The 26,667-nt window shown below is 43.5% G+C and overlaps 1 protein-coding gene across 2 annotated transcripts in view; it reads left to right on the top strand.

Moving 5' to 3' along the window:
- The window catches only part of SNAP47 (synaptosome associated protein 47), a 31,233-nt gene extending 6,191 nt beyond the window's left edge, over positions 1-25,042 (top strand). The window contains exons 2-5 of one of the 2 annotated variants that reach the window (XM_074157335.1): positions 2,043-2,598; positions 7,615-8,099; positions 13,340-13,470; positions 22,452-25,042. In XM_074157335.1, coding sequence (XP_074013436.1) covers positions 2,102-2,598; positions 7,615-8,099; positions 13,340-13,470; positions 22,452-22,598 — 1,260 coding nt within the window. In that variant the 5' untranslated portion in view covers positions 2,043-2,101 and the 3' untranslated portion in view covers positions 22,599-25,042. The remainder of the gene's footprint in view (positions 1-2,042; positions 2,599-7,614; positions 8,100-13,339; positions 13,471-22,451) is intronic. The other variant, XM_074157332.1, reaches the window with a different exon arrangement.
- Positions 25,043-26,667: the final 1,625 nt, after the last annotated feature.

Raw genomic sequence — 26,667 nt, 5'->3', positions numbered from 1 at the left:
ATTTGCACACTAAAATTCATAATGCCATGGAGATAAGGTATGAAATCCAAAGTAAAGATTTTTATGGAATACGGCAGAATACTGAGTAGTCTCAGTTATTATCTCAGTAATACTGAAGTTTTGAATATATTTAATAAAAGAAGTCCTTGGAACTGGACTCAGATTTACAGCGCTCTATTTAAGGGATATTGATGATGCAGCAGCCTGAAAGCTCCAGGTCTTCCGTATGTCCTGTAGGAATACACACCAGTGAATTTTCACCTGAAAAAAGACTATTAGATTTTTTTATTTTTTTTTTAATTTGGATTAGGATTCCTAGATATTTCCTTAAGGGGAACAGATCGTATGGAATTAGAAAGGTGTAATTAGTGTCCTTGTCAACCTAAGTGGGGATTTTGTGGTGGAGCTCTTTTCATTTATTGCGCCATCCAAGTAGCAGAACACCTTGAGATAATGTTACGGTGCTAATCTGTAAATTGTTCTATGATACATCAAAGCCTTTGAGAAGATAATGAATCTGTGAGTGACTAAATCACCATTACATAATGGGTGTTCACAAAGAAATTAGTTGTGGAACTTAATTGGCCTTCAGTGAAGTGCTGAAAACTGTAGGATTACGAGGGAGTTAGAGGAAACAATCTGACCCTTGGGTACAAGAAGCCTCTTTGGAAGTGTGGAGAGATGCTACTCCAGATACGTTTAATTTAATTTACAGATCTAAATTTGAGCTTGGTTTGATGTGAGCAAGCCAGGCCTGAGGCATGTGACAGCCCCATGTTTTCTTGCTGGGATTCCAGATACCGGTGAGCAAGTCTTATTAGGATTAATATTATGTCATCAAATGGTGTCACGGGCTCCTAGGGAAACACGGCCTGTCACAGAGGCAGGAACTGAGCAACGACAAATATTTCATAGAACAAATACTACAGATCTGGGAGGTTATTTTGGCTGCGTTATTCTACCAGAAGTTCTACTTGAGTTTTATAAGGGAAGTATTTTTGCAAGTGTCCTGAGACCAAGAGTGATGGTCTGAGATAGTGACGATTTGCGAAGAATGTTTATCCATTTGTGGCTGGGTCTTTCTGGTTTTTTAATGATTGTGAGTTCTGGTCAGTGGTGATTTTGGTTTCACCTGTGGTGTTGAATACATTGGATAGACGTTCTGGGCGTGTTCTTAACATACCCGAGCATTGAGATATCAAGAGTGGAAGTGGAAGAGCCAGTTATTTATTGTGATTGTTGTAGATATGTATTCTCTGAAGGTGTTCAAGGCCAGGCTGGATGGGGCTTTGAGCAACCTGGTCTAGTGGAAGGTGTCCCTGCCCATGGCGGGGGGGTTGGAACTCGATAATCTTTAAGGTCCCTTCCAACCCAAACCATTCTATGACTCTATGATGAGCTTGTGTTTTGGTATATTCTGGGTTTTCTTCACTATCTCTTGGTTTATGGGAAGCTGCTTCTGATGACGGTGAGGGGGATGGAAAACTTCTTACGCGATCATTTTCCAGTAAAAAGGGGTATGTGGAAGGCTCAGGAAAGTCAGTAAATGTTTTTCATGATCCTGTTTTTGGTAGGTTCCCCTCCATTCAAAAATATGAACATATGCACGTGAACATAGAGACAAATCTAATTATAAAGCACCTTCCTTCTTCAAAACAGCCCAGCAGGTATTAAATATCCAGGGCATTAGCGCAATAGTCATTTGAAGTTTGTGTTGTAAATCCCGTGCTGGAATGTGATGAAAACACTATAAAAAGGGGAGGAAGTGCTGTTACAGAGTGGGCAATAATATTGATAGTCCTCCTTCTTCTTTTCCAAAGGAAATATTGGGATGTTTAGGATTAGGAACGATGACCAAATTTTGGAACCCATCCGTACCTATTTCCAAATCTCTTAGATGTGCACCTGAAAGGTTACAGTGAAAGTACTTGAAGCCAGCTGTGGATGGGATGAATTACTTATGGGTGTTTATAACATCAGCTTTTATACGTTGCTAAGGATTCTTGCCTTATTTTTTTTTTTTTTTTCCTCTTTTATTCTAGTTTCTCCTCCTGGCTTTGAGAGCGTTGCTCCTGTAGAAGAGGATCTGAACGGCGAGCTGATGAACGAAGACATACGTATCCATAGCTGGCCTTGTTCTTACTACTTGGACACCAGCAAACAATGGGTCTCTGGCAGACTATCCCTGACTCCTGTTGCCATCAAATTTACAGCTGACAAGACCGGGGAGCTTTTGGTCAACTTCCATCTTTCTAGTATCAGCGAGATCAAGAAGGAATCTTCAAATTTAATCTTCAGCTCTCTTACCATCTTAGAGAAGAACACCAAGCACTGGTTCAGTTCTTTGCAACCCAACAGAAATGTGGTGTTCAACATCCTGGAGCACTTCTGGAGGGAGCAGTTGCTGTCGAGCGAAGGCGCGGGAGCAGAAGCAGCAGCTTTACAGTCAACGAAGGGAAAAGAACTGACGGGGTTATTGACTGGGTCACAGAAACGACTGGAGGACACGGCGAAAGTGCTGCATTATCAGGGGGAGCAGTTTGACAACATCATGAGAGGACTCAACAAGATCGAAGGGGATATGGATGTGGCAGACAGGTACGGTACTGGAGCATCCTCTGAGCTAAGCAGAGGTTATGAGATTTTATTGCTTATGCCCCAAATTTATGGGGCAGATCCACAGGGGTCTTCAGGAAACTAAACTGTTGACTTTCAGTGAAGGTTTAAACCCGTGATGGTCTTTTGTGGATCTAGTTCTTGTTGTAAGATGTTTCTGTATTTCTGTCCTCCCTTCTGTGTGACATCCTTTCACCCTCGTGAAGTTGTTTGTGTGTATATACCTGTCCTCTTTCCTTCAAATAATTTTTCAAGCCCTTACAAGTTTCAGCTACAACTGGCAGAAATGGTAGAATTCCATTCCGAATATTCCAACTCCAAAATATTAGCAACCTATAAGTTTTGAGAGACTTGGCAACTAGTTAGGGGAAAGAGGTGCAAATTGATGTCCCCACTGAAGGACAAGGTATGGCATTGACATTTTTATTAGATGTCATAGAATACGCCTAAATGAAAAATACTGGAAGTTGGGTTTGGTTAATTTTGCCAGTCATGGGCCATCCTGTTTTGCTTTTCTACAGCAAATTCTGCTTTCCTGGCTTGTCAAATGAAATGTTCAATGTAGTGGGTGAGACTTGGAGACAGTTTCCTAGAGTTATCAAGGAGACAAATGCCAATTAATCTTTAATTTCAGTAGATTGTATTCTTTTCTCTGTGTGTGGAAGTCAGCTTTTCAAATTCAATAAAATGAGCCACCGAGTGCTGCCTTTAGACAACTGAAATAAGAGCTTTGGAGCATATTTGAGCTGTTGCAGAACTCGATGTGAATAGTAAATGGTTGGTGTCTTAATGAGAACGTTATGACTTTACTATTTAATGATTAACATTCAAAATGAATTTTTTCTATGCTATTTTTTTATGCTGCAAGTTGGATTCGATAACAATCCAAACCAGACAGTTAAGGTTGAGGGTAGTATTGTAATGTTTGACGATACATAGCTACGAATGTCTCTGTGGAAGCTCTGACACCTGCATGAAGAAACAAACCCAATAAAGTTCAAACTAGTTGTTTTTGGAAGAAGCCCCTGTTTTCAGATGGATATCATGTCTTAACAGCAAGTGTTGATTTCACAATGATTCGGGTGATGTTCTCCGTACCCTTTCATGAAAAGCCAAGAGAACTGAAAGCTTCAGCGAGAGCTTTTAAAAGTCTGTAGCAATAAACAATGAGTAGGAAAATAAATACCTGCTCATTGTTTTTGGAAGGGAGTTTTGTTTTGGGTTAAGATGCACTGGGAGGTATTATTTGTCCTCATGAATCTGAAAAGCTCGATGCTTTGATTTTTAAAAATGGAAAAATAAAGGAAGGCCTTGACCGAACGTGAGCCGAGATTCTGTTTTATATACAGTATGAAGCGTTTGGCCACCTTGCTCGCAGGCTAAAATGCAGCCCAGAATCCATTAGCCAAACTGTGTTTTAATTGCGCTTTGCTTTTTGGGGACTTCTAACAGTTTATTCCCATAGTTTTTGTGTGTGTGTGTGGCTTTTTTTTTTTTTCATAAAACTGCTCTCCTCCCTCCTGCGCGCCCCCAGTATCTTCTCTTGAACTGAGGGCATCTTTCTTCATGTCCCTAACTGGGGAAAACAGTGACTGAAGCTCATTTGGTTGTTGCATATTAGGGAATTCAGACTATTGACATAGATAAATACGTCTATTAAGGCTCTTTGATTCTTGCTTTCTTTAGAAACTGGATGAGAAGTAACTACGTTTTACACGCGAAGCAGATTTTGTGCAGAAGGAAACAACCTTTTGTGTCTGTTAGTTTGAGGTTGTGTAAGCGACACCGATTTCATGGCTGTGTCTTTTATAAAAAGAACCAGGGCCCTTTTATCTACTTTCCTATGTTTAAAACTGTGATTAACTTTATCTTGCCTGACTGTGTGGGCTTTTTTTTTTTTTTGGATTATTAATTCTTTTCTTGTGTACGCCTGGGTATATACAGCTGCTTTCAGTGGAGCTGTGCGCAGATAAGCAGGGCTGAGCCTGACGTGCCAGCAGATGTTCAAAGACCAAAAATAAACAGAAAGCTAGATTCACTGGTTCCTTTTTATATCTATCACTATTAGAGGTAGTCTGGTTGCAAATTTTCATTTGTATATAAGGACTGGCCGTACAGTTTGTTGATACAGAGGGGTGACTCCTCCGTGGAAGGCCAGAAAAGTTGGCTTTGCAGTAGAAAAATCTTGCCCGTAAATTAGGCATCGCCCAGCCAGGATGGGGAAAGGGGGAAGGAGATGGGTGAAGTGATAAAGTGATAAAAATTAAGGCTCAAAATCCAGAATAAGTTACTACAATATAAACAGAGGTTTAGACTTGTGATACGGCAGCTGCCTTTCTCACGGTGAATGCGATGAAGCAAACTCATACAGCAGTAGGAATTTGATGATTTTTCATAGGTTAAGACACAAGCATAAGCTGTCGTTTCCCTGAAGTACCTTGTAACTCTTTCATACACCAAGAGGACAGAAAACATGCTTTGTGTTGTGTAGAAATGAGATCAGGTCATTTGTTTCTGCTTAATTACAGCAGATAGGTTAGAGCATGGCTTTTAATTTGGAAGACGGTGTGTGCTGGCAGAGCCTGGGGCTTTTGCAGTCATTCTCGGTGTTGAACTTCAGTTGAACCTCATTGTTTCAGAATTCAGCCCTAAATCTATGATACTGTGCCATTTCAAATTCTGTTATTGTAGAACTTTCTGTTACATCTCCTTTGGTCTGTCTTCCTCCCTCCTTTTTAGAGTGTCGCAGCATTTTCAGAGGGCAGCGGAGAGCTCCAGACCCATTACTCATCTCGCGTGCTATCTACATAAATATCTGATGTTCATGCTTTAGTTGAGAGTAGATTCTTGGAACAATGCATTCTGCCTCCGCTATCCATGAATTCAGTGGTTGACTCCCAATATGACTTTTTCTGCTTTTTGTACCAGATGAATGTCTTTAAGAAGGTCTGTTTTGAAGCCGGTGCAGAACTTCGGCTAATAAAGTGTGTTCAGTTAGAGCTTCCTCTTTCAGATTACACTTTGTCTGCAGCCAAATTAAGCAGGATTTTAAAAGTGCAGCGTCTTCTGTAGACACACTCTGATTCTTTCGTGGAAAATAAATCGTTACAAAACGTACCTTGAGAGGAGCACTGCTGCGATGCATATTTTATTGGGCACTACCTTTCTAGAGTAAACTTAAAAGCAAAATAAATCAAGCTGGCTCTCCAAAATAGCAGTGAAGCAGTAGTACTTTGTATTTTGGTTTGATAAGGCTTGCATCTCTCGGATTTAAGTCAGTAAATAGCCTCGTTTAGTATCAGTAAGATCACAGTGTTTCATTAAAGATTTTATTACACGTGGTCTGGCTTCATTAGAAGCATCTACTTGCAACGACTGTGCCAGCGGCACGTGCCTCATCACTGGATAGTCTTTAAGGTATTTATGGATTGTGGGTGACACAATTCTGATCTGGGTTGAACTTCCTTAGAGCTTTTTTTTTTTTTTTTTTTTTTGGTTTGGTTTAAATAGAACCTCTTTCCTCCCGTTAGTTAATTGAGAAGCTGTTTGTGCTCTTCTGTTCTGCTCAGTCGCTGAGAAATATCTATTTACAAAATCCTTCTCAGACTAGTGACCTGCAGGCTGGTTTGGTTTGTGGGATGCTTCCAGCCAGCTCTCCGCTGTTTTCCAGTGGGGACTGGGTAGGGATGCATCCCAGAGGGTTGATTTGCCTCTTCCTACGCCAGCCTGCAACTGGAGATGAGCCATTTTGCCTCAGATGCCAGTTGGGTGCCAGAAGCTGCTGGTGAGTGAGGGAGGAGGTGACTGGTTGCACAGTGGGAAGGACTGGGGGAATCTGAAGTTACTGTTGAGTGTGTGGGGAGATGTTGTTGGCCCCAGAATTTCTTTCCAGCCACTGAGGCTTGAGTCATCCTGAAATAACAGGATCCTCTGCTCGCAGGATGGGTTTGGGTGATGGGCAGAGGATGAGAGGAGAGTTGGAGAAGCGGAGCATCATTATTGCTGACTGTGGCTCTGCCTCCAACTCATGCCTAGACCTGGAAAGGGATGGGCAACGCAGCACGTGGAAAATCAAACCAAACCCACCACCTTTTCTCTCATTCCTATTTTTTTTTTTAGTCAGTCTTAGACCCAAAGAGATCCACGATTGTGATCCTTTCTTGGGAAAGGACCCCAGAAAAGGAGGATAGGCTATCCTGATGGAAAATATACTAGAAAGATTGCATCCTCCGTATCATTGATTCTTCCTAAAAGGATTTAGATCTTTCTTGCCCACAGCTGATAAACTTAGGTGCCTGCTTAGGTGCATCTTCTTGCTTAGAAATAAGTGGTTTGTCTCCATGTGTTAGTTCTGGCTGTACAAAGGTCTTCTGTGGGAGCAGTTGCTTAATTAATTCATAAAGTGAGTCCAATTATCTTGAAGCTAAGGCAACAGTTTGCCATCAAGGAGCCTATCACCTTCAGGAGCTACACCAACACTGATGGTAAGGTGGACACTGGATCCCAGTGGCCAGTTTTTGCTGGGTTTTCAGCCTCAGCCTTGCACTCTTAGCGTTTTAACTGGCAATGGGAATTTAGGAGCGGGGGCAAAGCAAAAGGTGGCATCGGACTGTGGGGCTGAGGTGTAAAGGAGCAGAAAAAGGCAGCAGTGGTGATGGCCAAGTGCGGAAACATTGAGATAAAAAGACAGTGTTGTTAGCTGAAGGACAGAGGGGTGTAAATTGGCCTGAATTAAGTCCAGTTGCAAGTTGGATTTCTTACATCAGAACAGTGAGATTCTGGGACCGCTTTCCGACGTGTTAGGAAACGAAGAAAAGCTGGTTTTTTAAAACAGATGGATCCTGATGAGCTCTGAAGAGGTTTGAGGAGCGAAATAACAAGACGGCTGGATTCACTATTAAGAAATCTTTGTCTCTGCGGTAATTTGCTTTGAACTGGTGGGGTAGCACAACCCTCCTACTGGCTTTCTCTCTTCTAACACTCTCTTTTCTCCTCTAGGTTGTTGACGGAGCTCGAATCTCCTTCTTGGTGGCCGTTTAGCAGCAAGCTCTGGAAAGCGCCATTGGAAAGCAAGCCAAAGGAAACTGCCACAGTTTCCGATTCGAAGAACCAGGAAGGAATCATAATTAGAATTCCAGTTATTATCACCCACAGAACAGACTCAAATGTCAAGCCAGGAAAACTCACGCTCTTCGCTTCTGGCCTGGAAATCAGTGACTGCAATTCTCAGGTCATTCACCGGTTTGAATCGAGGGATGTGGATGATATCAGAGTTCATACGCCGTATGAAATCAGTGTCCGACAGAGATTCATTGGGAAGCCCGATACCTCTTATCGGCTCTTGTCAGCAAAGATGCCAGAAGCAATCCCCATCTTGGAAATGCAGTTTAGCAAGAAGATACAGTTTTTAGAAGATGCCCTAGGATTTGTTGGGACCAGGAAGTCTCCTCAGGTAGATTTGGGGACCTCCATTTGGCAAGCAGGTACGTGACGGACAAAGCAATCCATCTGTAGGTAGTAACACTGGCACCAAACGTTTCCAAAGTGGTTTTAGAACTCAAAATAGTGTATAAAATATATAAACCCTTTCCCACCTGCCCCAACGGTGAGACCTTGCTGATGATAAAATGCAAGAAATCACTGCTGGGTGACTTTGGACCCTCTTTCCAAGGGGGAGAGGGTAGAGATGACACCTCCTGTTATCAGGGAGTGTAGCGATAGGATGAGGGGTAATGGTTTTAAATTGAAAGAGGGGAGATTTAGTTTAGATACTAGAAAAAATTGTTTACTGTGAGGGTGGTGAGACACTGGCCCAGGTTGTCCAGAGAAACTGTGGATGCCCCATCCCTGGAAGTGTTCGAGGCCAGGCTGGATGGGGCTTTGAGCAACCTGGTCTGGTGGGAGGTGTCCCTGCCCAGGGCAGGGGGTGGCACTGGATGATCTTTAATGTCCCTTCCAACCCAAACCATTCTCTGATTCTCAATACCGTGCAATTTAATTTTTCCCTTCAAACTCCAGGTCCCAAATTTTGATCATTAAGTGAGAATCTTGAGGGGTTTTAATCCATTTGCAATTGTTAGGGTTGCAGAGAAGCTTTGGCTTCAGAACAACATTATGAAATTTTCAAGACCAAAAAGGCAAGTTTGAGCATTGATTTCTTTTAAAATTAAGATTTTTCTGCTGCTTCCATAACTCCAGGACCTTCTCAAAGTGAGGAAGCTGATGGTCCTGTGCTCCTCCCGTAATAAATCGATGGAGAGAATCTCCTCCAAAGATCTTGGAGCTTCCTTTAAAGCTTAGAGGACTTTTTCCCCTGTCTTTCACTGAGGCAGGATTTCTCCGTGCTCTTTGGGGTCAGTCCTGACTATTGCAGCATAGGGCTTTGAGCAACCTGGTCTAGTGGGAGGTGTCCCTGCCCATGGCAGGGGGGCTGGAACTCGATGATCTTTAAGGTCCCTTCCAACTCTAACCATTCTATGATTTTTAAGTGCGTGACTGAATCTACTTGCGTTTACTTTCTCCCAACTACATTAGCAAAACCTGTGACTGCAGATGCCAAAAACGACTGTCCCTTGGGGTCCTGGCAGCTGGAACATGCTAAGCCTTTAATGTAGTTCTCTCAGCTGGTGTTGTCACTAACTCCACACCACTTTGTGAAAGGATTAGCTTAATTTGAGTTTCAGCTACTGCCCTGGGTTTTAACTACAATGTCATTCTTCTTCTGTTGGTCACAAACTCAATATTGTGCCCTTCGGTGAGGAAGGGTCATTAGAAATCCGTTCTTCTCTCCTGACTGCTTCCAAGTCCTCTGTCATTGCTATTTTTCCTCTATCAGTTTGTAGCTGGAAACATATTTATATTAAGTCTGTCATTCTGTTAATTGTACAAAGTTGAAAACAAATTTCCTGTCCAGCGAGTTTTTAAATAACATATGGGATAAACATCCTGTTAATTTTCATATCTTAAAAAATAGAATGTTGTTATTTGAGAGCTTCGGGTGTTTGGATTTAGGAGATTTTAGGTCTCGGATTAGGTGAATGCATAGTTTAATCGTTTTAAGAAAACACAGTGGAGACTGAAACCCTTTCACAACAATAAGAATGACATTCCTTAATACTATTACTACTTCTAAAATTCCAGGAGGGTTGTTTTTTTTGTTTTTGTAATTCAACCCTGGATTCATTTGGAAAGCTGGTGAATTTTTATCTGTTAGGAATTTATTTCTCTCAACACGCCTGAATCCTCTGTTGTTCCTAATTGTTAGTGACAAAAGAGCAAATAGGTGGTTGGATTTATTGCCGGCATATTAAAAACAAGTAGAAAAATGATACAAGATGAAACAATAGATGAACCTATTTCTGTGCACCAAGCTAAAACTGGACTTCAGCAGGGTGGATAATGGCCTCTTGTTGACCAGTCGAGGGCCATAGCTTGGAAAAGCTTGTTAATTTTTAAGGAAGTAAGTGTTGAACATCTGGCACTAAAATGTCAGCACAACAGCTTAGAGGAAAAACAACCTGCTGGTTTCTTAAGCACTGAGTTAGTCCAACAAATTGGTGTTCAGTTCCTGATGGTCTTAAGGCTGGTTACATAAAATAATTGGATATACGGCCTTACTGTGCTTAATTTCCCACTGCTCTGCTCTGTTTGCATCTGAGTCAGTGAGTTAAGGATATTGCTCTCCTACCCCCACCTGCATCTCGACTGTTTAATTTGGAAATGGCAGTAAAGAAAACTGGAGGTTATGGAAATCCTGACTTCTCCAGCTCCACCAAAACCCTTGTTTGTTCCTTGCCTGGAGTCTGTCACCCTCTTTCTTCTGTCACAAGGTGGCAGTCACGGACTACGTTTGAACCTCTGGGTTTTTTCCACGGCTGTTCCACATGGTGGAAATACTGATTTTTTTTTTTTTTAATTTATTATTTTCTCCCCCCCCCGCCCCCCCAAAAGCAGGGAGGGGGGAAAAAAAAGTCTGTGTTATGCCTGCCTGCCTCTGTGTACACATAAAATACATGTGTCTATTTTCAGATAGTGAATGTTGATTCGGAGACTTATAGGCGAAATATCCTTGCAGCCGGAGGTACATCTGTCTCGGTGTGTTGGCTCATGGTGTTCTTTCCCCTCTGTGGTGCGGCTCCAAGACGTGAACGTTTCCACAACTGTCATAGTTTCATCTGGATCCTGTCTGTTTATACCAGTCCTGCCTTAAAGCTGGGCATATTGCACTTTTGTATAACTAAATACAAAAAAAAAAAAATAATATCATCATCTTTCCTAAGAGATTTGGCTTGATTCCACCTAGGAGAGGAATTTCTGAAGAGTTTTTATACACACTAGATTATCTGAAAGTATTTTTAGCTGCTTTGTGTGTCTTTTCTGACTGTATTTTTGGACCAAGCCGCATGGGTGTTTAAATGCTCAGGTCAGAGCAGGGAGGTTTGGTTTGTAACAGAGGTTCTTCTGTGCTGAAGCAAGCATTTCTGGCCAATAATGTCCTCAATAATGACTGATAACATCTACCTGGGATTAAAAGGCACAAGAAATCCTGCAGTATAACAATCTGGGGCAGTGCTGACTTAATCCTGTAGCTGAAGACTGGCATTTACAGTATTTCATCTCTTTTGAGGCTGCTGAATGTTTTCTGCTTAACCAAATGTTCTCATTATTATGAGTTCCCAGCACTTTGTTCCGAGGTTTGGTACCTTCTGGTCCTCGCGTGGTGGCAGCGGATCTCACAGTCCAACTGGGTGTAACAAAACCACAACAAAATTGCTTTTTAAAATGTTTCTGCCTTTCAATTCAACTCTCTCTCTTTTTTAAAATTAGAAAATTGCTGGGAAATGCCAGATCTCCTTCCTCATCCCATTTTTTTTGTGCGCCTTTGTCATATCCCCCTCCTGTTCTTGTCCTCTGTGGGATTAATGGAGTGAAATGGATTGATTTCTTCGGTTTAATGAAATAATTAGAGTACGGTGACACTCAGCTGATAAGAAACACAAAGAATCTCGTCTGGCTGTTTGCTTCCGTAGGAAGGTCTGTCATTCCCTCCCCGTTTTGAGGGAAACCATGACAGTAATTTACCAGGAGCAGCGTTTTTCAGTGCCTGGTTCTTGGCCCCTCTGAACACAAGGAGCATTTGCACGGGGTAACACTAGCGCCGTGAATGATCTGCTTGTCTTAAATCTTGACGGTGGCTGAGTTCAGTGACTCTCAGGCTTGATAACCGAATAATTCCAGCGATTATGAGTTTACAGTAATTACTTGAGAGGGATTTAGGGTTTGGTACTGTGGGTTTAGCTTTTGTCTCTCTTTTTCCGGGGAAGTAACGCTATCCAGAGCGAGGGAGTGTACGCCGTCCCTTGGCCAGCCAGCTGGGCACCAGCTCTTTGACCTGGCAGGGAGCTCTGGCATCCAACGTGCTTTCCTGTCCTCGTGTACGTAAGAGCTGGTGTCGTTGTCCTCTCCTGGGTCAGGCCATGTGCTCGCAGGTGGCAGCGGTACCACCAGCTTCCTTCTTGGTACCTCTCTAAGTGGGAGAGCTTTGGAGATGTTTGCCTCTGGGAGCTAAGATGTGTGTCTCGGGTGTTTAGCACCCATCTACATCAGAAATAAAACCTTTTTCTTGCAGCATGTCCCTGGTACCTGACTGGGTAGTATCAGATCCTGCAATAAGTGCTGATACTTTAAATAATAGGAGCGATTTGGAGGGATAGGATGAGGGGTAATGGTTTTAAATTGGAAGAGGGGAGATTTAGATTAGATATTAGGAAGAAATTCTTTACTGTGAGGGTCGTAAGGCATTGGACAGAGAAGCTGTGCAGGGTGAAGCCTGGAGGGGTTCAAGGCCAGGTTGGATGGGACTTTGAGCAACTTGGTCTAGTGGGAGGTGTTGCTGCCCATGGCAGGGGGGTTGGAACTGGATGATCCTGAAGGTCCCTTCCAACCCAAATCATTCTATGATTCTAAGAAGCAGCAGTTTATCTGATTGGGGGTGTGTTGCTGCTGCTTCACTCTCTGTTCAGATCATAGAATCATAGACTGACTTGTGTTGGAAGGGACCTTCTAGACCATCTAGTTCCATCCCCCCTGCCATGGGCAGGGACACCTCCCACTAGACCAGGTTCCTCAAAACCCCGTCCAACCTGGTCTTGAACACCTCCAGGGATGGGGCATCCACAGTTTCTCTGGGCAACCTGTTCCAGTGTCTCACTACCCTCACAGCAAAGAATTTCTTCCCGAGATCTAATATAAATCTCCCCTCTTTCAGTGTAAAACCATTAGTCCTCATCCTATTGCTCCAGTCCCTGATGAAGAGTCCCTCCCCAGCTTTCCTGGAGCCCTCTTAGGGACTGTAAGGGGCTGTAAGGTCTCCCCGGAGCCTTTTCTTCTCTAGGCTGAATAACCCGAGCCTGTCTCTCAGCCTGTCCTCACAGCAGAGGGGCTCCAGCCCTCTCCGCAGCCCAAAATGAACCCATTCTCTAATTGTTGCCTTTAATAATGTCAGCTCTTGTCAGCCTGGTCACCTCCAGGTTAGATATTGTACAAAATCCTTTCTAGAAGAACATAGTTTAATGGGCAAGGATGGATTAGGCTTCTCTTGAGTGCACTTGTCCCCTTGCAAACTGCTGTGGAGCAAAGTAAATGTCAACCAATTTGATACCAGCAGTGGTCCTCCCCGTTGGTACAGGAGATGGCAGTCTGACCATGGGAATTTCTCTTCCAGCCACGGGACTCCTGGGAGGAGTGGTGCAGCCCAGCTCGCCGGTGGGAGGCAGCGAAGGGACGGACAATGACCAGGTTCAGCTGCAGAAGCAAGAGAAGATCTCCCAGGAAGAAGCAAAAGAGCTTAAGCAGGTATAAGTGGAGATCATTTTGATATAAGAGTTGTTTCACTCCCTCTTCTTCCTTAATAAGGTGCATTTTCGTCATCAGAAACATCATCGTTGTCCTTAACAAGATATTCCTCACCCTAAATTTAGATGGGCATATTTTAAAAATCAGTTAATTGAGCCTGTGATGATTAAAATACACTATCACTTCACTTTTTTTTAACTATTTTGAGCAGGGTTTATCAGCAAAATATATTGAGTGATGGGATTATAACCCAAGGAAAATCCTTAACCGTAACCTGGTTTTTTTTTTTTGAAGATTAAGAAGCTTAACAATTAAATCATTTTCAGCTTTTTTGTGGTTTTCCTATGCTATCTTATTCTTTTTAGTAAGGAGTAACGGTTCTATTTCAGAAACATCCACAAAAGAGAGGTGTTTTATAAACACACAGAGAGAACCTTTAGCTAGGAAATAAGTATGCAAATTAATAAAGGGGAGATAGGTTAGAGATCTTACTGGAAAAAGATATTTATTTAAAGTAATCTAGTCTGATATTGTTCCTCTAAATGGGTCTTTAATTTCTCTCATAGTTGATATTCAGAACTTTTAGTGAGGAATCCCTCTCTGTAGTATGTTGATCTGGAACGGAGAACTAACTGGAAAAGCAAAGGACTATGGTTTTAGTGGTTTTCCCATTAAAATAGGTTTATTTGTGATGATTAAAGCCATATGGGAAGATGGGGTTGAAGATTAAACTTTATTCTTTATATATATATTTTTTTCCCCTCTATCATCTTGTTCTCTTTAATATTCCATCTGTAGCTTGGTGATGGCATCACATGAATTTTCTGCTAATTCTGTTGCCTCTGAGCCAAACCCGCAGTTTTCTAGACCCTTTCTTTTACTTTATAATTAAGAATTAGAACCCATTTGAGAGTCACAAGCTCTTAGTAGTGACTTGAGTGACTAAAAAGGAGAACTGCTCGCAGGAAAAAAAAAAAAAGTTTATTAAAATTAAACTAAAGACAGTTGGGTTAGTGAGAGTTTAACCTTTGCAGAAGGTTGATTTCAGGAATTTTCTGTGCTGGATGATGGACTGGAAACTGTTAAATGGCTGGTGTTATTTAAAACAAACCAAAACACTTTCAAGATGAACTAGAGCTCAAAAGACAATTCTGGTGTTTATTTATACCACACCAAGCCAAGAATTTTTAATACAGTTAATGATTTGGGGTGAGCTTGTGGGGTGGGGTGAGTGGGGAGAGGATCTGAATGTCAAACCGATGGGTCACCAACTGGCCTGATTTTTTTTCCCAATAATCACTGAGCACCTGTTCCCTGAGAGTCAGATCTCTTTAATCATCATTCCAGTCATTAATAATTTTAAGGTACGTGCTGTAATTCCTATAAAACTCCTGTTGCTTTTCCTTGCAGGGAGTCACTGCATAAATACACAGTTTGAGACCCAAACTTGCTTCTGTAACCACAATATGAGCAAGATTTTTTGACTGAAATATCTTATTTGGGCTTTTTCAAAACCAAAATATGGACTATTCACTGTTTAATCATTCTCCCTTCTTCCCATCTTTTAAAGAGCTTATCTCCACGATCTATCATTTTATCTGAAACTAAGCATTTTCTGAAGCAGCGTTAACCTTTTGGAAGATTTGAAGGGAGAGTATTGCTCAATCGTAGTTGTACAAATAGGAGCAATCTGTTACTCGTGCATTTTGTACAGCTGTTCTGTATTCAGAAGGGCTAGCTGTTCCTTCCTTAAATGTCAGCTTTCCAGCACTATAATTCTGATCTCTAGCCAGACCCAAAAAAGCTAAATATGGAATGAAGGGTTGTTGGTCACGGGCTACTATTGAAGACACATTTTGGTACATCTTATTAAAAAAAAAAAAAGGGCTCTCTAGGAATTGCTTCCCCAGGGCCAGCTCTTGACGGCTGAACACCAACCCGTGTTGATGATTGATCTTATCAAAGCAGTTGACTGTGACTGGAGAAGCAGAGGAAACGTAGGACGGGGAGTTCAGCGTTTTCCAACAGGTCTTGTGAACTGGGAACAGAGCTTCTCATCTTGTATGGACTGGTGTCTCTCCCCTTACTCCCAGGCGTTGTGCAAGCACTGCTTTTTCTCATTGCTCTGAAGCTCCAACCAGAGGGAAATAGCTCAAGGCCTTTCGGTTCCCTTAGGAGAGGATGCGGTGAGGTTTAGAAGGGAAATATAAAGATGTGGAGGTGAAGGAAAGTGTGATTGAAGCGGGGAGTTCCTGCCAATAAAAGTACATTTGAAAGGTACAGAGGTTGGGGATATATTCTGATGGGGTTCAAGGGCAGCATCATAGTAAACACCACACAAAGCCTTTTGGATATTGAAGATCTTGAAACTACATCTAAGCAGGACATTTTACCCCACCTGGAGTACAGCGTCCAGCTCTGGACTCCTCAACACAGGAAGGACATGGACCTGTTGGAATGGGTCCAGAGGAGGGCCAAGAAGGTGCTCCAAGGGCTGGAGCCCCTCTGCTGTGAGGACAGACACCGACACTGACAATTCTTTGATTCCGTGTTGCAGTGGTTTAAGATATTTCTGTTCCCTGCTGTCTCCCTGCCCGTTTCCAGGTGCGGCAGGAGAGGACATGGACAGGCCTCTTAATTTTTTCAGTGCAAGATTACTCAGTTTAATCCCTGTTGTGGGGTTGATCTTCTAATAGAAAAATTTGGAATCTTCATAATTGGAATATTTTAGGTGGTGTTCCCCCTTCTTGCTCACTCTGCAATGTGTTCAGCACAGAGGTGAAGCAGAGTATTAAATGATGACAAATGATATCAAGAGCTCTATTTGCACCCTAGTTCAGAGTATGACAAATGACAGTTCTTTGTTTCCCAATAAAAGGTGAATTTGGGGAAGCTGCATTCAAGAGCCTTTTCTGGTTAGATGTGCTCTGCTCTAGCATTCACCACAGGGATAGTGCAGTGGATCTCGGGGAGGATTTCACGGATCACGGAATTTTCAGAGTTGGAAGGGACCTCTAGAGATCATCTAGTCCAACTCCCCTGCTAAAGCAGGGTTGCCCAGAGCACATCACTCAGGACTGCATCCAGGCGGGTCTTGAAGATCTCCAGAGAAGAGGACTCCACACCCTCCCTGGGCAGCCTGTTCCAGGGCTCTGGCACCCTCACCAGAAAGAAGTTTCTCCTCATATTTAAATGGAACTTCCCATGTTCCAGCTTGTGCCCATTGCCCCTTGTCCTGTCACTGGAAACCAGTGAAAAAGAGTCCAGCTCCACCATCCTTCAACCCACCCTTTAGGTAATTGTAATCATAGATGAGGTCTCCCCTCAGCCTTCTCTTCTCCAGGCTAAAGAGCCCCAGCTCTCTCAGCCTTTCCTCATAAGGGAGATGCTCCAATCGCTTAATCATCTTAGTCGCCCTACGCTGGACTCTCTCCAGTAGTTCCCTGTCTCTCTTGAACTGGGAAGCCCAGAACTGGACACAATATTCCAGTTGTGGCCTCACCATAATTTCTGCTCAATGACACTTTCTGTATCTCTCTTTTACTGCTGGATACTCATTGTATTGAGACAGTAGATCATCTTTCACGAGCTTTAGCTAAATCGCGTGATTATGATGGCATCTCAGGACCCAAATCAAACTCAGGCCTCCATTGTAAGATCTTTGGGGGACAATCCCTGTTTGTACAGTGCCTGACACTTTGGATTTAGGTCTTCAGGTGGTGTGGCAAAGTGATCAAGTGATGGGGCTTGAGCAGGTTCACAGGCTTGGAGTCCTCTCCTGTCATCTGTCTATGTTGTGATGGTCTTCAGCTAAAGCTGGTCACCTCAGCTGCTACTTGAGCCGAAGCAGAGAGAAATGGAAAGCGCTTGAACTCCTCCTTAAGCAGGTACATAAAACAGAGGAGATGAAGCGTGACCTTATGCGACGTGTAAAATACGTTGCGTTTTCTACGTCCTCATAGTCTATACGAGAACTGGGGGTACGTAGCTTGGATGGATACCTCTTCTCTCAGCAAGGCCTGAGTCTGCTGTAGTTGAACGCGTGACACGGGGAGGATTTGGAGAACCCTGACAAATTTGCTTCCTTGTTTTTTGACAGCGAGAGCTCTGTGCATGGGAATATTAGGTAACTTGCCTGAAGTCGCACAGAAAATCTGTGGCAGAGCCATGGAGCTAAATCAGACTTTCCAAATTATAATCCTGGTGGCATAAATCTGAGGCTTTCTCAGCGTGAGATTGCCCAGGGCTGGAGGAAACAGGCCTTTAACATGCGTCTTTGATGGGCTCGTACCTGCTGTTTGGCTTCGTGTCACAGATAGAGTTTCACGCTGAGTTTTAGTGTCTTGGTTTCACCGTCCAAATGACGTGCTGGCACAGAGGACAGTGCTGCTCTGAGCAGCTGACAGAACTGGAGCAGCGATAACTAGATGTCTTGCCATTGTTTTGCTCAGCAAAAATAGTGACCGGCTTTGGCCAGACTTTGGGTTCCAGTAAGTCTCTCCGGCGAGCTCTGTGGGCTGTGCTGGAAAAGCATCTTAACCATTTCAGGTCCCGTTGGCTCGAGCAGCAGCGCTCAGCTTGAACAGTTGAAGATGCTGACAGACAAAGGGTTAAAGGATTTATTCGCAGACTTTCTTAGGGCAAAGAGAATTAAGGGATGAAAGTGAGCTGCTTGCCTTTTATTTTTTTCATGTGTGAGTAACCGCATCATCATCGCCCGCTGCCTTTCAAGGCAGAGCCTAATTGGCAGGTGAACTGAGCAGAGCCCTCTGGCCGCCTAAGTTTCCATTTTACTGCTTTCGTATTTTTAAAAGCTTTTCTGTTCTCAACAATTGTGTCTTTTTCTGTATTTTAAATGTTAAGTGTGCTCTAATGAGTGCAAAGCCTATCAAAAGTAATCGGGTTTGAAACTAAAAATAAACTGGTTTTCATAGCAAACCTGGGGCTTTTTTTTTTTTTTTTTTGGCACAATTTTGATTTACAAATAAATTGGGTGCCTCTTGGAGAGGTGGGGAAGGAGGAGTGTCCCTGCTTCCTTTCTGCATCTTCTGGTGCCAGCCCCTACTTTGCTGTGTGGCTCTTTTGGACACTTTTACTGCTGTCACCACATTTATGTGTTCACCTTGATGGGTTTCATGAACTGAGATGTTCTGGGTGAGGACATGGCTCAGGAAAGCTGAACTTCCCACACTGCTAAGGGTGCTTGGTGATAAACCTCCAAAAGTACTCCCTGGAGTCCTGCGTTCAGCTTTGGAGTCCTCAGCACAGGAAGGACCTGGACCTGTTGGAGCAGGTCTGGAGGAGGCCATGGAGATGCTGTGAAAGCTGGAGCACCTCTGCTGTGAGGACAGGCTGAGAGAGTTGGGGGTGTTCAGCCTGGAGAACAGAAGGCTCCGGGGAGACCTTACAGCCCCTTCCAGTCCCTAGAGGAGCTCCAGGAAAGCTGGGGAGGGACTTTTTACAAGGGCATGTAGTGACAGGACAAGGGGTGGTGGCATGGAAGTGGAAGAGTGTAGGTTTAGATTAGATCTCAGGAGGAAACTTTTCACTCTGAGGGTGGTGAGATACTGGCCCAGGTTGCCCAGAGAAACTGTGGCTGCCCATCCCTGGAGATGTTCAGGGCCAGGTTGGACAAGGCTTTGAGGAACCTGGTCTGGTGGGAGGTGTCCCCTTACCATGGCAGGGGGGTTGGAACTGGATGGTCTTTAAGGTCCCTTCCAACCCAAACCATTCTATGATTCTAAGTGTGTGCCTTGCTGCAGAAGGTGCTAAATGGCCAGAGGGACCGTTCTGGGGTGCAGGTCAAGCCATGCTCTAGAAAGCATGGGTAGACACTGCTGCTTCTGTTCTGCTGTGCTGGGAAACAAATTTTGGGATGCTCTTGGGTAAAGCTTTTCAGTTTACTTGCTGAAAAAGTGTCAGCATGGACCATCTTTAAATCATCTGTAAATGACAAAACACATATCTTTCACTACCATCCTTTGGGATATACTGAAGGAGTGAGGTCTCTCTTAAACTGGTATAAAGAATTAAAAGTTTATTGGAGCAGAGGCTGAAACCCTGTAATCTACTCCAAGCTGAACGTTGAAGCTGGCCCTGCTCTTAGTTGGGTGGAGTGGAGCAGAAGACCTTTAGAAGTCTTTTCCAATCTTAATTATACCGGGACTTTATGGAGTCATTTCATATAGCACTGGCTACTTTATTTTATGTATTTTAGTATATATATTTGTAAAATATATGCGCAAGAAGTTCAAAGGAAGGACTGAGGGAGAGCCACCTCTGAACTTCCCATTTCCAAATAGTAAAGTTACTTCCTCAAGGGAGGCAAGACCTTATTCCAGAGCCGTGTCCTCAGTCATACACATGATGGATCTGATCATGTCGTTTTTCTTTTTGGTGCTTTTCCTACACGCATCCACCACCTCCAGTGTGGGGAATTCAGCTTTACTTTCCTCTTACAGTGAAAGAACTTGAAGCATTTCATTGGGGATAGAAGCAGAGGGTTTTTTAGCCTATAGTTTTGGTAAGAACAGAAAAAAAAAAAGGTAGATTAAGCTTGATCCACGGTTTATTTTGTATTTTTGCTTTGGCAGCCAAATTGCAAACCTAGTTATTCACCCCAGCCGTATTTCTGGCTGCTTGTGATTTATGGAAAGAGCTGAGAGATGTTTTACGAGATAAATCTCACTGCTGTGGCTGACGTCCAGCTTCAGTCAAAGCTTTTTGTCTGCGTAAAATTCCCCTGCCGTCCCAGCTAGATACGATATTCCTCGCTGCTTTTCTCAAACCGGTAATTTGCGGAGCTGCAAACGATGGGGCTGCCGGGGAATTCAGCCCCACACGCAGATAACGGGGCTGCTGATGTTTCACAGCAGCTTTCTGGGGCCTGCTTGTATATATTCTAAAAGGAAAACAAGAAAACAGAGCTCACCAGTTGTAATGAAAAAAAAATATGATTAAGCATGGATAGAGTGCAGTTCTTTTCCCCTATTTTACCAAAAGCCACAGATTTATTTTGTTAGATGGGCTGCAGTTCTGGTATCTTCAGTAGCGTTACCTGGATGCTCATGTACCGCAGCAGTTGATGTTGTGGGATAGTGCTGGGATAATTTTCTTTCTTGGAGACTTTTATTGCGATTGATTGGATAAACTGGTCTTATTAAGCAGGCGGTGGGAAGGTGTCCTCTTCATGGACCCTTCTGTGGGTGTCTAAGGAAGCAGATCATGCTCTTGTGAGACCCCGCCTGGAGTACTGTGTCCAGCTTTGGAGTCCTCAGCACAGGAAGGATATGGACCTGTTGGAATGGGTCCAGAGGAGGCCAAGGAGATGATCCAAGGGCTGGAGCACCTCTACTATGAGGACAGGCTGAGAGAGTTGGGGGTGTTCAGCCTGGAGAACAGAAGGCTCCGGGGAGACCTTACAGCCCCTTCCAGTCCCTCAAGGGGCTCCAGGAAAGCTGGGGAGGGACTCTTCTTGGTCAGGGACTGGAGCAATAGGATGAGGGGGAAGGGTTTGACACTGAAAGAGGGGAGATTGAGATGAGATATGAAGGAGAAATTCTTTGCTGTGAGGGTGGTGAGACCCTGGCCCAGGTTGCCCAGAGAAGCTGTGGCTGCCCCATCCCTGGAGGTTATTCAAGGCCAGGTTGGATGGGGCTTTGAGCAACCTGGTCTGGTGGGAGGTGTCCCTGCCCAGGGCAGGGGGTTTGGAACTTGGTGGTCTTTAAGGTCCCTTCCAACCCAAACCATTCTCTGATTCTATCGTGTAGGCCAGCACTGACAACCCTTTCATGATCTGAAGTGACTGAGAAGCTGGATTTCCGGTCTGTCTGATGTGGTACTTCCAAATTTCGCTCCGACACATCTGAGGGAAGGCAGCTGAGGCTTCCCTTTCAGGCAGGTGCCTTCAGTTCATGCAACTGGGCTTATTAAGGCAGTAGCCACAAGAGGGAAGAAAAGGCAATGATATAACTCACACCTTGGACTGCTGCTAAAAGGAGCCAGTGTTACAGGGTGAGGAATTGAGACAGATTTTTCTTGTGTTGTTTGGATCTCTGCTCTTGGCCTTGGTTGCCTGAACTGATGAAAATTAGAGTTGAGTAAGCCCCAGAAGTCGGCGTACGGCATCGTTACGGATGTCTCCTGGCCTTAAGAATGCATCAGCCTGGCTTTTTCTCCTTTCACTTTAGAGCCTTCTGCCCTGTTTGGACCAGTATCTGGTGGCTTTTTCAGACAGCAGGGTCTTCTTGCAATCCTGGAGTAGCTCAGTAGCTCAGTTCCAGCCCCACACACGGACAGTAATTTGCTAAGTGTGATACAAACTGGTCGATGTGTAGTATAACGCTTGTGGTCTGGACTCGAGCTGTGGCCAGTTCATCTGTTGTTTCTCATCTCGGGTACGGCCTGAACCTCTTGGCTACCTTGATGTCCCTTCATACCACACCACCATCCAGTCCCTTGAAAATCCTTTGTTTGGTTGCCCAAGTCTCACTTTTTCCCTTCTGTTCCATCCAATGATGCTTCTTTCTTTAGTTGATTGTAGTAAAATGACGTTTTCTGTCCTTTGACCTGGTCCCTGCCTGACCTTGCTATGCCTTCAGCCACATGGTCCTCTTTCTTGGCCTTCGTTGGCTCTCAACGGGTGCAACATCTCAGGATGAGCCGTACCAAGGAGATAACAACAGAACTGGCAAAAAGCTGATGTTTACACTGATTTTTACTTCTAATTTATTCCCCTCCCCATCTAACCCTAACATTTCAAATTTGATTTTTCTGGTCTTTCGTTCATTGCTTAGTTCATCTCCATTGAGCTTAATCAGAGCAAGAGTTGTGTCTTCTCACCAGCACGCTCCTGGGCAGACTCCACCAAATGATTTGGTGATTTAAAGCAATAAAATAACTAATTACCACAGGTCTATTACATTTTCTCAACGAACCGGCTGGTCGATCGCTGAAAGCTCTCAAGTCTTTTCTTCTGACAGATCCTAAAGAAGCTGAAGGGCCTTGCCTTGGAGACGGAAGCGGAGCTGGAGAGACAGGACGAAGCTCTGGATTCCATCACTACCTCCGTAGACCGCGCCACGCTGAATATCGACAAGCAGAACCGCAGGATCAAGAAATTAACGTAGCAGGAGCCGGCGGGGATGGCATCGTGAGGAAGAGGAGGGTCATGGAACTGCATTTCTCGAGACTGTTTCATCAATAGACACTTTGATTGCGTGGGAATTGTTTGCAATATCGTCTGGAACACGATGCTGCTGTTGTCGGGTTTCCTGAGGGTTTTGAAAATGTTTCCAGACTTTGAAGGCTGTTTTAGGATTAAAAAGGCCAAGAATTTTGATTAGGGTGAAAAAAAAGATAGTGGATTCTTTACTACAGAAAATCTGTAAATATGAAGGGATGTGATATAATCCGAATCGACTTTTATGTGCTTTTTTATGTTGCTGCTTTTGAATTTTTTATTATTTTTTTTAACTGCAACGGAGAAGTGAAGGAGAAATGAACTGCATATGAGACTACTTTAGATGATTACAGTCTATTAATTCTCTCTCAAGGTCTTTCTTTAAAATACTTAATAGCCGAACTGAGGGCCAGATGTCCCAACTGCAAGTCATTGAGGCTTTTTTTTGGTGTGAGTTAATGCTGAGGTGAGCAAATGATGGTGATAAAACCTTGCGTTCCCTCAGCAAATAGTTTTAATAGGTTTCAATCATGGTTTCAATATCCCCAGAAATTTTATAAGAGTAATGAAGACTTAGTGGCCACAGCTGTCTCTTGCCATGTCCTGGGAAATCAAGAGGAGAAGGTTAGTTAATGTGCGTGTGTTGGTAGAGACGTCTCCTTATTGAGCAGATTTTTGGGGTTTTGCCATTCGATAAATGTTTTTCTTACTTAAGTCACTTATAAAAATTAAGTGTCGAAGGTACATACATGCTTCTGCTTTCCAAAAAGGGACTGCTGATCTTCAACGATCATCTGCACGTTTTTGTGTGCTTTATTTTTCCTCTTTAGACTGCACACCTAGGGAAGGAATTGATTTTTGGAGTGGAGGAAGTGATTTTCTTCACGGGCGAATTTATTCGGTTCTTGGGAGTTGGCTGTTTGTATCCCTCACTTGCCCACAGTGGGTTTATATTTTGGGTAATGGTCTGACGTAGTTGACGGTCTGGGATGATGTAGTGCCCTCAGAGCATCATGAACGTAGTGTGGTGCCTAAATTTCCTGTTGGATCTGGGCTGCCACATCTCTGAGGGATGTTAGTGGAACGTCTCTTGTCCCTTTGCTGCTCTGTCCTTCATTTTCCAAGGATCTCCTGCTGTTTGTCTCTCGCTCTAAATGGGAACTCCATGAGTTGTGTGGAGCATCATGAGGTTTTTATGTGTCTCCTCCAGGTTCACAGACCAAGGGACCTGTGGTTGGAGCTGTAAATGTCTATAACATTTGATAGTTGTCGTACATCCATGTCTTGTGGCTTTTATTTATTTGCACTAACTGGTGGGGAAGCATTTCAAGACTTCTTGTCGACCTTTATTTCTAAAACGAAAGGGAATACTGTCAATTATCTCATCGGTTTTGTTGAGTTTACAGTTGGCTCCATTGAAACTACTGGAGAGTGGAGACCTTTTCCCCTCCTAACTTGATGTTATATAGGAGAGGTTCCAGGTAACCCATATATTTATCACCTTTCATCAATTCCTACAGTTTACCAGCTATTTCAGTTCAAAAGTAGCTGTTGTAATATGTCTTATTTTTTTTTAAAGTGTTTTTATATTAAAAAATTCTTGTATTGCTTTCAAATACGACACTTTTGGTGCAATATTTTTAACTAGTGAAGCTTTGAACTGTTTATTTGGTTGATAGTTGATGTAAAATTTTCCCGTTTCAGAGTAATTCAGCCCTGCCTTTTGAAGAAAGACACGGTAAATCACGTAGAGTATGTTGTTTTCAAGCTCTTACTCTACCTTGTTTTGTATTACTTCACATTACTTTGTTGGTGTTGGAGTAAAGTGTATTTCTGCACTGCAAATTCTTAATTTACAGTCCAAGTTGTTACTGGCATGCACTTTACCTTGCTGAATATGGTGATTATATCTACATACACTATGTACTGTGAAATAAAATACTGTCTGGGGTTCCCTTGTTTCTTTCCGATACCCAAATCACTGTCGTTTTTCTGTGAAAGGAAGATAACGTTTACACGACTAATTACTTACTTAATTTTAAAGTGTATTTTGCACAAGATGATTAACTGAACCTGGTGCTGACTGGGAAGGAATCTCTGACCTGAATTAGTGCAAACCAGGATTGCCAAAAGTAAATACTAATTATAGATCGTTTAGTTTAGCATTCTCTGTGCCATATTTTTTATTGTTGTGGGTTTTAGCACTGGCTGTTGCATCTGATTCAGTATTTTGTGGTTTGTGTAGTCCATGTCCGCGCTAAAACAACAACAAAAATGTAATATTGTTTGTAAGAAGTGACCCGTTCTAGAGCTGTGCATTAGCTGCATTTCGTGTGCCCGGAGGACTTTCAACCTGTAATTTCTTCTTATTAAATATATCTTGGAATAGCGACCTCCTCTCTTGTATTCACTTGGTTGAGAAGTTGCGGTAAAAAATCCTCTATCCCACCCCCTCGTCATCCCGTGGAACAGAATTTAATGTCGTGCTTAGAGCCTCCCGATTTCCCTTCCACCTTAAACCCATTATTTTCCAAATAATGTGGCGGATCTGGAGTGATGCTCCATGGGGGAAGATGCAGCCAAACAATATTCTTGTGCTTCGGTTTTCCCTGATTTAATTATTATCTACATGGGGCTTAGAGACATAATTCTAGGATGATTTTTGCCTTTTGGATGTGCGTTTCTTAGTTCTTTGCAGGTCTTTTACTACAACGTGAAAAGTGGGAGGTTTTGTCTTTATGAGACATAAGAAAATAACTAATAAAAGCCATTCTAACCTGGAAAATAAAAAGATTTTACTTGGGAAGGCTTTTCAGCTCCTGCAAAACAGAACTGGATTGAGCTGTATCGTACGGTAGGTGTGTGTTCGTGGCAGCGATGGGTGAGTCTGAAATGAACGGAGCTTAAATATATTTATGGGAGTCGGAATGTCTCCTGTGGAGCAGCGAAACGCTGGTAATAAACGTGGCACTTTGCAATCCTCAGAAAAGTGGTGCAAGGAGCTTTTTTTTTCAGGCCATTAGTTAATTAGAGGGCTGGAGCACCTCTACTATGAGGACAGGCTGAGAAAGTTGGGGTTATTTAGCCTGGAGAAGAGAAGGCTCCAGGGAGACCTTAGAGCCCCTTCCCGGTCCCTAAAGGGGCTCCAGGAGAGATGGGGAGGGACTCTTGATCAGGGAGGGGAGCAATAGGACGAGGGGGAAGGGTTTGACACTGAAAGAGGGGAGATTGAGATGAGATATGAAGAAGAAATTGAGATGAGATCTCGGGAAGAAATTCTTTGCTGTGAGGGTGGTGAGAGCCTGGCCCAGGTTGCCCAGAGAAGCTGTGGCTGCCCCATCCCGGGAGGTGTTCAAGGCCAGGTTGGACGGGGCTTTGAGCAACCTGGTCTGGTGGGAGGTGTCCCTTCCCGGGGCAGGGGGTTGGAACTTTATGATCTTTAATGTCCCTTCCAACCCAAACCGTTGTATGATTCTATGAATTTAACCAAAGCCTCACAATAACTGTCTGTGTTCCTGAAGTTGGTGCTTTGAAACTGCTGCCGTGCTCTTCCCAGAAGGAAAGGAAGCAAAGCTGCTCATGGGAGTCGAAACCCACCTCTGGGAAGAGTTTTTGGGAGAGAAATCGGCTGTATTTACTTTTTAAACGACAAAGCGTGGCAGCGGCTTCCCTTGCCTCTGCTCGCTGCGTGTCTGCGATGTCAAACCTCAGCCTGGTAGAGGGGGAAAATAATTTTGTAATGGTCCCAGCCATAGGTTTGGGCTGTCCATCATGGAACTGGTGGGAAAGGTGATGGCTCGGGCTTTGCTCATCAGCCACACGTTTGCTCATCCCAGCCCAGCGAGCCCGTGCTTTGCCTCGTTAAGGTAATTACAGCTGCCTGTGAGCCAGGGCAGGCTGAAGACAAAACAAGTTGCCCCCTTTTTGAAGTGGAAAAGTGTTTGCTTAATGGTTTCAAAGTCCAGCCTGGCTTCTGTCACGTGGTTTAATTTTAAACCAATGGTTTTTAACCCTTT

Source organism: Numenius arquata, chromosome 12, assembly GCF_964106895.1.
Source record: "Numenius arquata chromosome 12, bNumArq3.hap1.1, whole genome shotgun sequence".
In the NCBI taxonomy this organism is placed as follows: Eukaryota; Metazoa; Chordata; class Aves; order Charadriiformes; family Scolopacidae; genus Numenius; species Numenius arquata.
The sequence above is the reverse complement of the archived record's forward strand: the minus strand, read 5'-3'. Positions and strand labels throughout refer to the sequence as shown.